The sequence below is a fragment of the Brienomyrus brachyistius genome, chromosome 7, assembly GCF_023856365.1.
Source record: "Brienomyrus brachyistius isolate T26 chromosome 7, BBRACH_0.4, whole genome shotgun sequence".
NCBI lineage: Eukaryota > Metazoa > Chordata > Actinopteri > Osteoglossiformes > Mormyridae > Brienomyrus > Brienomyrus brachyistius.
Window position 1 is genome coordinate 17709320 of NC_064539.1, and position 16671 is coordinate 17725990.

Consider the following 16671-nt stretch of genomic DNA (forward strand, 5'->3'; position numbering starts at 1 on the left):
AGATGTCCAGTGTATTGGTGATATTCGACAGGTGAATGCGCTCAATCAATGAAATGAAGACAACCTTATGTATGAGAATGATCACTGTCAACTCGCATGAGGATACAAATGTTAACACGTTCAAAGCAAGACAGATATAGCCAAAGATCAGCAAAGTCACATGACAGCCTTCCACTGATCCAATATATAAAACTATTTTCAGAATTTCCGCATTACTTTGAAGTAGAAATAACATTTATTGGCTGAAGTGAGGGGATGTAAAACAGCCCTGTTCACACTGGCCTTGTCCCAAATTTACTCTCACCCCCCGCTGATATTTTACCCCGGTCTGTGTCCACTGGCTGCTGCCCCTTTGCACCCTGACTTCTACATTTCCCGTGTTCATCTCGGCCAGACTACCCATTACCACATGAATGGTTCCTTGGGAAGGCCCACTGCCGACTCAGATGCTGACAGAAGGCATGAGATTTGCAATTCAATCTAACCCCCCATTTGGGACAGGCCTGTCACCAACCTGACATGGGCAAAGAGAGCTTATTTTATGTGCAATGAATGTGTGCCTGAATTTTAAATGTCTGAAAGTTTTACATTTTCTTTTAAAAAAAGAAAATATATTACCAACACTTAAGTGCTTCCAAAAAGTAACACCAACATACTAACGGTAATCAGTATTTCTCCATGATAGGTATGTCCTGAGCTTATATCACATCCTATCTAAGTAATGCTATCTAAAATCCAATATAAAACTCCTACCTATTCCTAGACTAAGGATGAAACAGAAATGGCGGTACTCCGCGGCCAGTTAATTCGCGAGATGATTTGATAAATCTCGCGGTCGCAGCGTGGGCCTTTAGCACGCGTGCTGCACTTCCGGAATCGTGGAAGGTGACTTCCGGCGCGTTGAGGCAATATGGCGGCTTCCATAGTGCTACATTTGGAGTTCGGGTGGGTATAGATGGTTTTTAATCCATTGCGTTAGTTTGCTGCGCTTTATAAAGACGGGGATAAGAAAACCGATGTTTACGTTTTCACTGCGAATATTAATGGTTCGTAATGTAAAGTATAATTACTGCGGAAAATTGTTGTACGATATAGTTTGATGTGTTATTGTGGAACAGAACTAGATGAATGATGCTGAATTAATGTAATAATGGAACAATGCATTTTATGAACTCTCACCTAAGGATTAACTAGTTGTAGCTGAAGCCATGCGTGAAATTAACAGTAGTCAGAAATATTGTCCTGCTGACTTGATTGGTATTTTAATATAACAATTCACATATGTATAAGTATCATTTATCACAAATCCTGCTCTGTTTAATAAGTTATGATGACATTATGTGGCTAATATTGAATGTAGCTTGGTACTATACATGACCAATAGGCATTCGAATGTTAAATGCTAATTTATGAAGGAGAATTACCCCCAATTTACTGATTAAAACTAACACACGGGCTTATAGAATACTGAGTTTGTGTCAGCGCATATGTTAGTTTTGGTCAGTAAATTGGGGCACTTTTCCTTCATAAAGGTTTCCTGTAAAAATGTGCTTATTTTAGTCTGATAATACGAATCACTAAAGATGGACAAGGAAACGAATGTTTTTATTTCTAGTGCATTATTGAAATCGTACACCTATGCTTTCAAGCTAGCATTGGAGATTGAAGCTTGACTGTCGTGCTGGTTTCTGATTTCCACTATGATGACAAACCTTTTGAATCATGATACCCGAAGCACGCAGGGGTGCAGCAGAAAAAAGCCGAGCAAAACACACTAGATCGTGCTGCGTGTTTAGAGATTGGGGGGGGAGAGAGAGGCGTGTGGGAAGCGATTTCATCGGTGGCTAATGATCCCGTAAGTTACAGCAGCGTCCTCCTAGCTGGGAAAGAAGCAACAAACCGTATCATAGTTTCTAAATGTGTTGCAGCAGTCCAGTGTAGTAATCTCGTATGATATTTTTATACATAAAATGTCTGTCTGTGAATACACTCTGATGAGTGTTCAGATCATTTAATATCTCTGCTTCATGGCCTCATTCTCCCCGGGGTTTGATTTGGCTCTGTGTATATTTTCCCCTTGCTTTCGCCTTGCTCGCGTGGCGCTCCTGTTTCCTTCTGCAGTCCAAAAACACTGTTAGGCAAATCGATGCATCTAAATTGCTCATAGTGCATGTAAGTGTTTAATGTGCGACGGATCGGAAGATCGTGCAGTGGGACATCTGCCTGTGCTTAATAGGATTAGCTCTGAGCTCACTGTGGCCCAATACTGTTCAAGTGGTTAGGGAAGATAGGTGAATGAAATGACTGTCTATTCATAGTTTTCTTCTGAAAAGATTCTGAAGAATGAAGATATGATTACACGTGTTTAAAGGACACTGGAGATTGTTCCCTGCTTCACTTTCTCAGGCTTGGACAGGGCTTGAGGTCAACCATCCTGCAGAGCTTAGGAATAGCCCCTAATTTAACACACATGATTCAGTAGCATTTCACTAGAGCCAGCTATGTTGACATACGTGATTGTGCGTGTCGCGTGTGTGAAATCGGAGCTGCATGTAAGCTCTGCTGCGGGGTAGACGACCTTTAGCAGGAATGGGCAGCCATGGCCTGGGATTAATAAAATTATTTCTATTCGCACAAGTTGATTTTTTATTTTTTTTTGTTCTGCATTTGTCCCACTGCTCCAATAGAAAGGTGATGCTGAGGTGTATCAGGTGCTTATTTACTTTAGGTTAATCGTCTTATTCTGCTATATCACGAAGTTCATTCCCTACATTAATCGTTGGCCCTAATAACCATTGAAATGGTTAATTCCATGTTAAATTTTATTCTTTGGTCATATATGTCATAAATATGAAAAAAACTGAGTAACATTTCGGTTCCTAGGTGATTCGTATTTTGAATGACATCTCGGTAAATCTTCTGCCGTAGAATTCTGAACTCAGTGTAAATAAGTGATGAATAAAAGCATTTAAAAAGATCAAATTGCAGAAGTTAAGTTACGTTTTGTTTGTAGTGTGCCGTTAAGTGTTGTGCTGTATGTATGAGAATTATATAACGTGGGGTCTTGATGAAGACCTGCATATTCTTCGCAATTCATAAGCATGCTTTGTATGTATTGGGAGGGTGCCTCACTGAGTAAGGTAGGCTGCATAGCACATTGCATGATGTCTGTGTGCGAGAAGCAGGCCCCCCCCGTGTGTGTCCACGCCATCCAGCGGCCACTCTCCGTGCCAGCAGGGCGACATCGGGGGGAGACAGCTGCGCATTCTGCGGCCAATGTGAGCCCCCTTTGTGGGGCCCCGCACCTGCTGCAGTGAACTCACGCGCTCTGTCCCCCGGGCTGCCTGAGACGCAGAGATAGGCGTTTGTTTCATTTCGCCGCTGCCGCTGAATAGCGCCGGTATGCTTCGCTGTGTGGCGGGTGAACATCTGTGTGGTGCCACTGCCCCCCCCCCCCCCCCAGCTGCAGGGGAGTGCCTGGTAGCTCTGTTTCTTGGCCAGGTGCCCATGGTTGGACGCACTGCGGGATGGTTCACAGATGACGGTCATGCCATTGCCCGGATCTCATCTTGTTGCACCAGTAGGGTGCCTGTTTTAAGCCTGGAACACACCGAGCCGAAATTTCGGCTGTCCACCCGTTATGCCGGTGTATGTGGCACGGTCGGAGACGGTCACCATCGGTACCATTTTAGTCGATTTAGCATGCAGAATCGGTGTCAGAGTTCGTTGGTGAAACCGAGCTCCTTGATTGGGCTGTATATAAGCCATCGTCCCTATACATCATGCCAGTGCATCTCAGTGCAGATTTTCAGAATGGATCTCAGCTGGCCTTGCATGGCATGAGTGTTTTCTGTCAGCTTGGTGTGTTCGAAGCTTTTCATGGGCAGCTTGCAGTGGCTGAATCTCTGGCCCTCACGGATCTGGCCTGCTGATCAGGGACTGGGCACTACAGACAAATATCGGATGGGTGCATTTTCCTTCCTCTTCTGTCTGTCCATGTTGGTCCATGACCCTCCTGCTCTGCTTTAACACGGTGAGGATTGTCCCATGCCACGTAACTTCCTTGCCGGTTAAACACACACAGGCGACCCTGGAGTCAGTGGACATCTAAATGAGCCAAATGGACCAGCAGGAGCTCCTGTTATGGGTGTGTTGGGGTTCATGTCTTATTTCTTGGTTTCTTTCTCAAGAGGTGGAGCTGAGCTGCTTTTCGGGGGTGTAAGGAATCATCAGGTGACTTTGCCCAGCCAATCACAGCCATGTGAGTAACGCCATTGTCGTCATTATTTATTTGGCTAATTTGTTTTATTTCTATATTGATCGCTTTGGTGGTCAGGTTTTGGTTTATTGGAATGTTTGCCACACGACAGTCCAAGCCAATCGGTGACTGACGGCACGCGGTCTCACCCGCCGTTGGTTTTCAAATCCTTATTTCTCTCGTCCTTCCTGTGCGTATCTGACATCACAGGAGCACATTCAGTTCACCAGCCTGGCATGAAGAATATACAAAGTTATCTTGCATTGACCAGAAATAGCTGCTGTCTCTCACCTTAGCAGGAAACATACTGTTAGAAGATTCAGAAGAGCCTTGCTGATTGAGAGCTGAGGTCATGTTAAGGATTCACCGATCAGTCGGCCAGAAAAGTTCCATCTTCCCCGATTGGCAGACTAGCAGTGGGCTGATCAGTCTAAATTTTATGAGCCAGTCAAGTAGTTTATCAACTAATGTTACCTTTTGTTTTGAGTAGTGATGTGTGGTATGATGATATTTTATTGTACCCCATTGTATGCACAACACCCATTTCGTAGGTGTCGCATCTATTGTGATACGGCACGACATTTACATTTTCTTTTATTTAGCTTTTGTCCAAAGCATTGTACAAATGAGGCAATTATCACATTGCAAATGTATGTGTGTTCAGAAGCTGCAACAGTACTACAACAAAAACAGATCGATGTGAAACAAAAGCAATTTCAGCCTGCATAACACTTCATCGCTGTCTATATCTCACTTCTTTGTCAATTATCTGTCTCAGTCGATCTCAATTTAGTGGCTAGATCTTGAACTGAAAACTTAATTGATCTTTTTAACTAGTTAGCTAACCTGGTGGAAAAACAAACAAACTTTATATACTATCAGACCACTAAAAGTATTGTACTTGTGTCACACAGTGAACAGCACATGGTCTATAGACCGGTTGGCTCCACTGTCTTCGCTTTTGAGGAAGAATTGGTTCCAAAAAGCTTCTACTTTGTGTGGAAATGATTTGTATATGCAAACTCTGACATTGCTAATTGCGGTATATTGGACCAACATTGCAAAGATACGATTCATACAGTGCAACGCAACCAATCTTTTTAAGCACCTGAAACTTAGCACCCTCAAGCGAACAAGCAGCATGTTTGGCTGTATCTCTACCAGTCGGTACCAAGTACTTCTTACTGAGGCGAAAATCCAAAATCTTGCATTTATTTTATTTGTGTTTATCCATTGTTTGTTTATATTTGTCATAAATCGAGTTCAGAAGTATCCAGTTGTTGGTGAAAGTCGTAAATGGTCATTGGTACACACAACTTTTGCAACTTAAAAAAACTGCATTTATGCTATAATGACTATAGTTAACATTCCACACATTCCAAAAATAATGTGATCTATATTGTGGATTGTAATTATAATTTTGCCCATAAAGCCCACCTCCCCCCTCTGTTTCCATCCACAGTTGTGTCCCCCGCACCTTCCCACCCTGCGCTAATGCTGCATGATAAGTGCGGTGAAACGCTCACTGGAGTTTCTTTACAGTGTGTAATGAAGATGTTAAACTCGCGTAAGACATGAACAAAAAGTTGTCCATTGAGGAAATACTAACACAACATTTGAAACGACCAGTTTAATTCAACACTTGTGGAGCCATTTTTATTTGAAAAGGTTATTTAAACAGAAAATCAGAATTGGCCAGGATCGGTGTCGGCAGGTCAGTCTTAAGAACATCGGTAATCAGGATCGGCCAGTGAAAATGCATTGTGTGAATCCCTAGAATTAGAATTTAGTGATAACTGGTCATTGGTAACACCATAGCACACAACAACAAAATGTCTCCTCTGCATTTAACCCATATGTGACAATGTGACTTAGCAGGGGGCAGCTAATTCAGTGCCCGGGGAGCAGTGCTTGGGGGCGGGACCTTGCTCAGGGCACCTCAGTGGTGCCTTGCTGGTCGGGGATTCGAACCTGCAATCTTTCACTTACATGTGCGCTTCCCTAACCATTAAGCCACCACTGCCCACCCTAGTTCACATGGTAGCTTTTGCGTGGTTATTCCTGGTGTCAGTGTCTCAGTGTAGAGACCGAGGACAGAGAGAGTTGTCGACATCTTCAGTGACCTTTGAGGTAATACCCCAGTGCAGGTAGCAGTGTGAGAAGGTTGTTCAGGCCCTTTATTGATTCGGGAACAAAGAGTATGATTTGATGTGGTGGTTTTTCTGTCTTGTAGATGCTATAGCTGCTTTTATTGGTAAATAAGCACAGGGTCAATATTTAATTGTCTGCCGGAGTAGTTTCCCCAAGTAGGAGATACCAGGCAGTTATTAGATGTCTGACTCTTATTTCTGTTGCATCTTTGGAAATGCCATCAGTTCAGCTTCCTTCCTCTTTCTTTAAAAGTGTAGGAAAATGGGGGGGGGGGGGGTTCTGTGTTCTTCACGCCTTCATCTGCCCAGCTGGATTGAAGAGCTCTTCTGTATCGCAATTCCTGAGACAAAGAGGAGCACAAATCAGACCAGGAAAATCCTGACCCACCCCCCCTTTTTTCACCTCGCCCCCTGCCCCTCCGCACACTGCCCTTCTGAGTAACCCCCGGTACTTTTGTTTGTACCCCCACCGGCCCTGCCCCCCATGTTCACAGAGTCCCTCCGGACAGCTGTTTGCGCGGGCTGTCCTGCTCACTTTGCTCAGCTCAGCCGCTCCATTACGAATCGGGGGGCTTTTTTCAGCGTGGGGATCCCCTCCCTAGTTCCCTGCTGCCGGCCCAGTTTACCCACTGACAACAATGGGCAGTAGCCCCCTCCCCAACATCTGTGAGTCTCCCTCTGCTCCCCCATTGTCACCCTAACTGCTCCATTATTGGCTGCCTTTCACTTGTAAATGCAGCCAGTGGTGGCGTTGATGGGCCTTTTATCCGCATCCATGGGGTCAGGGGAAAGGTAGGTCTGATTGGTGTGGCCGGCTGGCTGGACCGTTTGGGGGGAGCACAGCTAAATCCTTCTTGTTTGCCGGTCATTTCGAGCACTCGGCGGGATGAGTGACCTTCCCACTCGCTCACCTGCTTTTCTGTGTGCTGGTCATTCCGAGCGCTCGGCGGGATGAGTGACCTGCCCCCTTCACTCACGTCCCTTACTGTGCTCTGGTCGTTCCGAGCACTCGGCGGGATGAGTGACCTTCCCACTCGCTCGCTTCCCTTTTCTGTGTGTTGGTCATCGTGAGTGCTAGGCGGGATGAAATTCTGCTCAGTCGGTACGGTACTTTCGGTACTTTCGCTTTTTCATTGACTTCCGATCAAGTACCAGAACCAAAAGTTTCAGTACCAAAAGTACCAAACCAGCTGGGGTACTTCTTTGGTACTTCAGTACTTTGGGGTGGGACTTAAAACATTTTCTTTGTCGATTGGTCAAGCAAATAGCCTGCCGCTAAAACACAATGCAAGCTCCAAACAGTTATGAACTCAGAAATTAATGATAAACAAAGTAAAGATAATGTGATTTTGGTTGTAAGAACACATACAACAAAAAGATCAGGATGACATAAAAGATTAAAAAGTATTTTATTGAATATACTAATAAAGCAGGTATATAGCGTACTGTCCTAACAATTTTGTTATAAATATAGCGATGTGATTTTGTTGTAGGGGCGGCATGGTGGTGCAGTGGTTAGCACTGTTGCCTCACACCTCTGGGACCCGGGTTCGAGTCTCCGCCTGGGTCACATGTGTGCGGAGTTTGCATGTTCTCCCCGTGTCGTCGTGGGGTTTCCTCCGGGTACTCCGGTTTCCCCCCACAGTCCAAAAACATGCTGAGGCTAATTGGAGTTGCTAAATTGCCCATAGGAGTGCATGCGTGTGTGACTGATGTGTGAGTGTGCCCTGCGATGGGCTGGCCCCCCATCCTGGGTTGTTCCCTGCCTAGTGCCCATTGCTTCCGGGATAGGCTCCGGACCCCCCGCGACCCAGTAGGATAAGCAGTTTGGAAAATGGATGGATGGATGGATGGATGGATTTTGTTGTAATAAATATTGGGGTATTTATAAAACAAAAAAGGAATTCATACATTGCTCACAAACCCTTCTTCGAGTTATTTAAATGGCAATTGTCTCGGAGAACACATGCAAAAGCAACAGAGATAAAACTTTAAACTGATTTTTAAACATTATATTTATAGATTATAAGAATCTATAAAAGGAATAATAAAATTGCAAAGCTTGTCGAGTTTTTTTTTTTTTTCCCTATGACAAAATAATAGTAAAAATATTTTTGCCAAACTTCAACCCACTGCGCTACAATGTCCGTACAGAATTGAAAGTAAGAAAAAGCCTTATTTTAATATAGCTGACTAGTGATGTAAGAATTGGACGTGCGTAATATGCGATGCTGGTATTAATGATTGATTAATGATGTTAGCACACCATCCAGCCCCATAATATACTAAAGGCAATTTTCAAATCCAGTACAAGATGTCATTGGGTGCTGGTACCAGTTTTTACGCCAGTGGAAAAGCAATGCCTTGAAGAACCGTACTTTCAGTACTTTTTCGAAGTACCAAAAGTTCAGTACCTGGTGCAGTGGAAAAACGCCCAATGTGAAGTAGATCTGATTAGGCCTCACTGTGGTACTATGTGGGAGACAGGTTAGTTACTGCCCAGTTAGGCCCTTTCACATGAATCCCGGGTAACAACCCTTCTGTGTCTGTTTAGCAGCTGGCCTGCTGTGCTACACATGTTTTTAGCGTGATTCAAAATATCTGTTCTGTGGTAAGTGTGGTGCGTGGTGTGTGTTCAGGGGCTTGGTGTCCGTAGGCAGATGGAAGGCATGGTGAACGAGTAGAGCTGTTGAAGTTTGAACCAGGGCTCATGGCCATGTAGGTGTCCCTCTTAGAATGAGTGAGCCGTTACTTCGTGGTTTTATAAGATGATTTTTACATTAACTGTTTTTGAAGTTGAGTAACTTTATGTGATTGTGTAATTCTCTGTGGCAGGTTGCCTTAGGATCTGTTGTGAGATGTGTTTGTGTATTTGGAGACTGCTGAGGGTATACGGAGTCTTTCTAACATTTCAACAACTTTTTAGTCAAGATTCAACAATTCATATAACTGGTTGAGTGAGTAGTCAAATTAAATTTATAGTAACAATATAAGTACTTTCATGAATTGTTACATATACTCTATATTCTGTTAAACATCTACAGACACAATGAAACAGCTGAATTGTTGAATCTCAACTAAGTTGATGAAATGCTACAAATACCGTTAACCCTATGTAGGCAGACTGTCCAAATGAAGTTTTACCGAAGTTTTGGCCTTGTTGTGCATACCTGTGTGTGTGTGCATGTATGTGTGTGCGTGTGTGCATGTTGGGGGGGGGGGGGACCTCCTGGTGAGAATAGTGAGAGATATGTGTTATTTTAGCTTTCATCCTGACCTCAACAAAGCCACTGCATACAACAATGGGGTTTCCACGACAACCCAGGCACAAAAGGTGACCACTTGAGGGAATGCGGGTGGGGGGGGGCAGAGGCGCAGGAATAGGCGACGACCTTGGGGGACCACGGAGCCCCCCGGTCAATGATGAAGTTAGTGGGTTAGGGGCAGGGTTCACTGTGTGACTTCAGGCTGCCATGAGAGTGTAGAAATGCTGTGAAGTCCCAGTCGCCCTGTCCAGCCTCATGGTGATTGATTACCCGGTGGGACCTCTGCTACAGAAACTGCTTCCCACATCCACAGCACTATAGGAACCTTTTACCTCACACAACCTCACCAAGACGAATCACTTTGCACCTTCCCACATGACGGCAATGACAACGCACAAGAAGTCCTCTCAGTTTGTTCATGCAGATGCCCTCGTGGTCTCGCTCAAAAGTATCCCAGCATGCACTGGGCCGCTAGGATGCCGCAGCGTAGGTTAGCCCAGCCCACACCACGATGCGCTCAACGGGTATGACAATGGAGTCACAAAGGGTTCAGTAAATCTTTTTCGACACTGTCGACGTTACAAAGGGAAATTCGGTTTCGCTTGCGTTCGGGAATCACTCAAACAGGAAATGGAAAAGGCTGAGTGGGGTTTTCTGTTTTGAGCTTTGTGTGAGTCGATATGAGCTCCTTTTCACTGAAAATTAACGGCCTTCCCTCTTATTCTTTAGAAGTAGCATGTAAGAGAGTCAATCATTAGAGACAAGAGAAGCTGGAAAACAATCTAATTATGCTAAAACTGCTTTCCGGCCTCTGAAATAAGCCCCAACGTGTGTTAAGGGCTTGCGTACATCAAAACCTATATTTCTAATCTGAGTTAAATATAGAAGCCATGTGATGCAGTATAATAAATTATGTTTTTAGTGTATGCTCGTTATGCTCTAAATATATCGTATTCTTCGCGATTTGAGGTCATCAGCCTCTGCAGACATGGCCTGTCTGTAATCTTGCGTCGTTGGTGAAATTGTACAGGCGAAATCAGACAAACTCAACCCACCCACAGTATATGTCCCTGCCCCCCCGCCTCCTGCCCAACACTGTGGGTCTGCAACAACCTTAGAAGCTTCTCAACAGAATAGGGTTGGTCGATGACATCACCGCCTTATAAGGGGAGCGTATGTAGGGAATTCACAATGGCAATGCCGCACTTGAGGCGGTAGCCAATAGCACGACAGCTATCTAACAACAAAGAACAGTCCCTCCGCTGTTCATTGTGCATCTATGGTGCTCAGTGGCACGGATTCCATTGTCATGGCTGTGTGTATGACAGGCAGTGTTCAGATGATCCCTACGCTTCGGCCCGGCCATCTTCCCAGTCTGCTTGTCGTCTTGCTGCTTTTTCATTATGGCTGCTCTCAGGCTCTGAAGTAGAGTACCCAGAATCCTTCACTGCGTACACACACACACACACGCACACACACACTGCTGCTGTCATACTTCTTCCTGGGAATAGACCTTGCTCATGTGAGGTGTACTTGCATCGTGGATTGCGGCCAGTCCATCTTTCTTGAATTTTCTGTGTTTCTCGCTCGCTCTCGCTGGCTGGGGTGGGGGGCGGGGGGGTCGCAGGGGTGGGGGTTAGTGAATGGGTAGCCGCAGTCCCCATTTTGCCGTCGCCCGACATCGAAACACGGCGGGTTCCAGCAGGTCAGGTGGATAGCAGATGAATGCATGCAAGCAGCTGTAGTTGAACACAGGAATGACACGCTAACTGGAAGAGACACGGAATAGGCATGTTAGGAATGTCGATGGTGGAGGATAACATTAAGATTTTGCTGTTATTTAGATCTTTTCTTTGTAGGAATTTAGTTGTCTGTCAGCATTATTTGCATTGAAATGTAGATCCTTTTAAGAATCATATTCAGTGGTAATATAATTGACAAGCTCCACATTCCTAACAGCTGCTCCGCTCTCTTATGCAAGCCTTACGTATTTATTGCTTCTTGGTCAGATGTTTGTGTTATTCTGTAGACCTCAAATAAAGAGACTTCCTCATCCTTTTGTCTGCACAATCATTTACATTTTCATTGTTACCGCTCGCTTTTCCAGAAACATCTTCCCACCTTGCACTTTTCGCTCGTATGCCGTGGATCCTTTGTGTCTGTGTGTCACTGCTCCTGAACTTTGACCCTAGATGTCTGGATGGGAAGTTTTTTTTCACCAACATTTAATTAAATTTAGAGCCAGTCATTGGAAGGTGATCAAAGGAGACTGGCATTTTCTGCATTAGCTGGTGTTGTTTTTAAAACGTCAGGGTTTTTAAAAAAGATGTTTGAATAAAGCTGGTATGTGACAATGTAGCCGCACCAACATTACAGTTTATTCTAGCATCCCGAGGTGTTTCTCAATACCAAGAACGTACTTGTGGTCTAAGGCAAGACCCGGCTCGCTAACTTGCCTCTCAAGAATGGACTTGGGGCGCAATGAATCATGGGATTGGTCTTATTCAGAGAAGATGCAACTCATATATCCTTGAAATTTGGGAGATTTTTTACCATCCTCTGTATTTGGTATTGGAAGCAGTCTTCAGCGACGAAAGATGACGTCATACGGGTGCATGAGAACACAAATACGATCAGGGAGGCATTTTCAACGCAAACACAACTTCCCAACAGCCAGCGGGAGCAGAGCAGCAGCTACAGAGATGCCGACTACCCCGGTTGCCCCGTCCTGCCCCTGTAGCTTTTGTGAAGTACCCCCCCCCCATCTCTCACTGTGACAACCAGCCACATCACCCTTCCCAAGTGAAGCTGGAACCCTAAACATTCGCATGTTGTTTCCAGGGACCATGAAGCAGTTGTTAGTGTGGATCAGAGCGAATCTGCTGAAGGAACGTCCTGAGCTCTTCCTGCAGGGAGACACTGTGTAAGTACGCCGCTTACAGCCAGTGGGGGCGTCACACACGCTGGGCGTCTGCATGATCATAGTATGATGTATTGTGACCAGAGCACAGTCTCAAACAACATTTGAGCAACAGATCGACATATTGACCTAACAAATCTTAAACATAGTGAGTTCTCTATATATTCACCAGGCAGGATGCTAAATGAACTAGGCCACACAAACCCCGTTGAATTGACAGTCTGGACTTGGTCTTCAGGCTTCCATTTTCCGGAGATATATTGCAAGGCTGACACTGGGGGGGGTCGATCAGTGTGGTCTTCAAATATTAATAATTAAATAATTAAGTGTGCAATGCATCATATTTGGTAAGCAATAATTAACATTAAATGCTTCAACAGAACGGGAAAGAACAAAGATATCAATGCCCATTTAAGGTCGATGTTTCACATTGCGTGGGTAAAAATAGCATTGAGAACTGTTTGCCTTTTATTTGCTAATGTGTTGTTTGCACAGTCCTGTTCTGCGTATCCGTTTGCAGTTTGTGCCGTACCTACTGCTGTGTACATATGTTTTTCCTTTACGTCGTTCATGGATGGTGATTCATCATATATCAAATTTATTGGAATGATACTGTCTGATTGGCTGAGATTTTTCTGACCCGATGATGTCACCGTTTTGAGTAGATGTGAATTTTTGTATCACGATGAAGATTAACACCTTACTTAGTTCAATGGAGCAGATGTCTGCTTTTAATGCACTACTATTATATCAGATAGAGGATGACATGGTGCACTGTTCAGGATCCCATGCAATCACAGAGAATTAAGTGCCTGAAATTATTCCTTTCTCTCCGAAACAGGAGGCCAGGGATCTTGGTCTTGATCAATGATGTCGACTGGGAACTAATGGTGAGTTTATCTGTCATCCATACGGTTCAATATAGTTCCTCGCCACTCTCAGTTCTCTCTTGTATGGAGCTAGCTGGATATTGGGAGTTAAATCATTTAATTATTCAAAACCAGTTAAAAGATGGTGAGTACAGAAGAGTTAATCTTATTGTTCGTGGAATTATTTTAGTTTATGTATGAGAAGATATGAAAGAGCCAGATGAATTGACCAATAAATATATGTACAATTCTATTTCAAGACAAGTATGTTTAAACTAGTGCTTCTTGTGTCACTTTCTTCTAAAGGGTGAGCTGAAGTACCTGCTTCAGGATCAGGACAATATAGTTTTCATCTCAACGCTGCATGGAGGGTAGAAGTGGAAGTGCAAAGCTAAGCGCTTCATTCCTGGCTCTTAAGCAGCGTTTGTTTATGATGCGCTGCGTTGAGTTGAGTTAAATCGACTGTCTGACTGTGCTCATCTCCAGTAACACAAAGATTGGGTCACATGGCCAAGTGCTGGCGCTCAGGAAGTAACTGGAATTTCAGGAAGACTGTGATAGGAGCTGATGAGGAAGATGCTCCTTTATTCATGCTCCCGATGTAGTATCTTGATTTACTTTTTAGAGAGCCTTAAATCGATTAAAAGTTCTAAACCAAGCTTTTTACAAATCAACTTTTATTATAAACCAAAATGTCCACGGAAACATGCTTATTTTTTATTAAAGTTTAAATTTCAACTCATATGAACGAGTGATACCTTATGGGGGGGGGAAATGACATGTAAGCATGTATTTTATGACGTTGCAGTAAAATTTATACATGTATATTCAATATCATTAATACACTGCAGTTTATAATCTTACCGGGAGCCGGTGTATATTAAACAAAATGCAAATGACGATCGTTGCAGTACAAACTGACAATTTTCATTCGTGAAACATTTTTCATCCGTTTGAGATGACGGTCTGCCCACCGAAGTCTCCAATAATCTTTAACTTTGAAGTGAAACTAAACTGTGCGAAGGAGGCAGAAATTGGCAGCTGTAGTTAGCAGTTTCCTTGAAGGATTCCTTGAGGATGCTTTTCTGGTTTCTATGGCCCACCTAGAATATTCATTAGAAGAAGCGACAAGGGCTCTGCGGGAGGTCGCCGTTCTGCCTGAGGCGCTGCCCTCAGCCGGCGCTCCGGCAGCCGGTACTCTTCTCGGAAGTGGACTCGATTTGCAACGGGAAGCGGTTTGATAATGACTACAATAATCCTAATGCACACAAGGAAGAATGGTGGTGGCAGCATTCAGACGTGAAGGCAGTGATCCTCAGAGGGGAGAGCAGGAATCAACACGTTTCCTGGGATTGAACTAAGCCACTCGCAAGGATGTTTAAAGTAAAGACCGACAGCATTCTCGCATGGTTTTAGTGGGATAACCTGTTTTCTACTAAACGAATTTCCAGGCTGGTGTTCTTGCCTGGTTTTTCCATATAGAAACGTGATTTTATGATTAATAAATTGTCGATATATTATTGCAAAGGGGCGACTTTTACAGGGTTTGGTTTACTTCTATGGTGTATGACTTCAATAAAGTCACTATATTACGGCCCTTTTGTCGTTTTTTCCTTGGGTGGGGGGGTGGTCCAAGGTTAATGGAGAGTAGATCTACTCCGTTAGAGTAAACTGGATCCACAGTACCAAATATCGACGAGCTGTATGTTTATGATTTCCAAACAGCGATCCTGATTTTGTCTGTGTTTACTGGTGGTTATGGATTATGGTTATGTTTCAATAAAGGACACGTCATTTGCCGCAATAAAAACATAGGCTGCAGATCTTTGCTGCCGCTGGGTACGCGGTATATCTAACGCAAAGAGAGTTTTATAAATAACTTGTATTGGTTTAATACGTATGCTATTTACGTAACAACGAGGATTAGAACATGCAAAACTAAAGCAGAGATTTTGAAACATCTGTGGTGTTATTGACCACAACGGCTATGGTTACCAATATGAGAAATCATACTTGCTCTTTAAATGCTTTCTCTGGACTAGATTTTTATAAGTCTTTTAATTAATCAATCATTTGCACATCATATACCAGAAAACTTTAAATTACGTGACTAATGCCGATTGGTTTAGATGCCACCTCACAGAAGCCACACTGTTAAAACGGCCGCAAATGTAACCTAATCGGCCTATATGTCTAAGAATATGAAGCCGGTGGGAAATTCACCTGTGATACAAATGCTAATAACCGCGCTATTTTGTTAAATCACGTGCAGTTAAGTAACAGCGGCTGTTCGGTGCATCTTTGGTGCGTGAAGCAAGGGGCGATTTCGCAAGCCAATGGAGTCTCGCACCGGCCGCCCCTCATCCCCAAGCAGACCCGCCGCATCGCGACTGTCAGGCGCTGGAGAGCAGCGTGCATCGGTAACACGCACGATCACGGCTATTACCGCGGACAAACCAAAACCACCAGCGGAGATCCCTAACCATCCCACGCGAAAACCACAGCCTGCTACTGGTTTATCCAAAACGTATTAACAAAATTATAATATGTGCGCTAGTCTCTGCTACAAAAGTACCCCACCGTAGATAAAATCCTTCATTACTGTAATCTCTTTAGACGGGTATTTTTGAGTATGTTTACTCCGTTTATCAGGAACAGATACGCCTAACGAAAATCGCCCAGCATTAAATCAAAACTGGCGAAATGGGATCGGCCTGCTGGGAGGCAAATCGGAAACGATAGAAAAGCCAAAAAAAATCCATGTATTGGTCCACCCTCCAGTTCTTACTGTGCCCTTTACTCCGTTACTTAACCTTGGTAATAAATTCATTGATTAACAAATGATGTATATTTTCCTAAGTTTTATAAATGGTATTCATTATAGGTTGTGTAATTGACCTGACCTAAAGGCCGCCCTCTTAACTGTCTGTACAGGGGCTCAAATCCGACGCTTCTGGATCCTTACACGGCCTACTGACCCAGTACGGCCTATTTTACTACGCCAATATGTTCATTTTCCTTATGCCTGGTCACAGTTTCAGACACATGCAGCTAAAATCACACGTAGTTCAAACACCTTCCCCTTTTCCTCTTCATGCTGTCCTCCCGTATACCTTTGATTGACGCCGCGTATATGGCGGCGCTGACGCTACGACGTTACACATAATATCCTCCATTTCCTATTGCAAATAAGCTATTGTTCTGAAAC

General features: G+C 43.9%; 1 protein-coding gene across 1 annotated transcript; it reads left to right on the forward strand.

Moving 5' to 3' along the window:
* Window positions 1-862: 862 nt before the first annotated feature.
* urm1 (ubiquitin related modifier 1) lies at window positions 863-15057 on the forward strand. The gene is made up of 5 exons (XM_049020710.1): window positions 863-945; window positions 4191-4261; window positions 12516-12597; window positions 13436-13484; window positions 13770-15057. The coding sequence occupies exons 1-5, from the start codon at window positions 911-913 to the stop codon at window positions 13836-13838; spliced, it is 306 nt and encodes a 101-aa protein (XP_048876667.1). The 5' UTR covers window positions 863-910; the 3' UTR covers window positions 13839-15057.
* The last annotated feature ends 1614 nt before the right edge of the window (window positions 15058-16671 follow it).

Excerpts from the sequence above, each read along its gene's own strand:
- urm1 (XM_049020710.1), top strand. The coding sequence starts at position 911 with ATGGCGGCTTCCATAGTGCTACATTTGGAGTTCGG. Across the intron at positions 12,598-13,435 it reads TTCCTGCAGGGAGACACTGT|GAGGCCAGGGATCTTGGTCT; the intron begins GTAAGTACGCCG and ends TCTCCGAAACAG. Across the intron at positions 13,485-13,769 it reads ATGTCGACTGGGAACTAATG|GGTGAGCTGAAGTACCTGCT; the intron begins GTGAGTTTATCT and ends TTTCTTCTAAAG.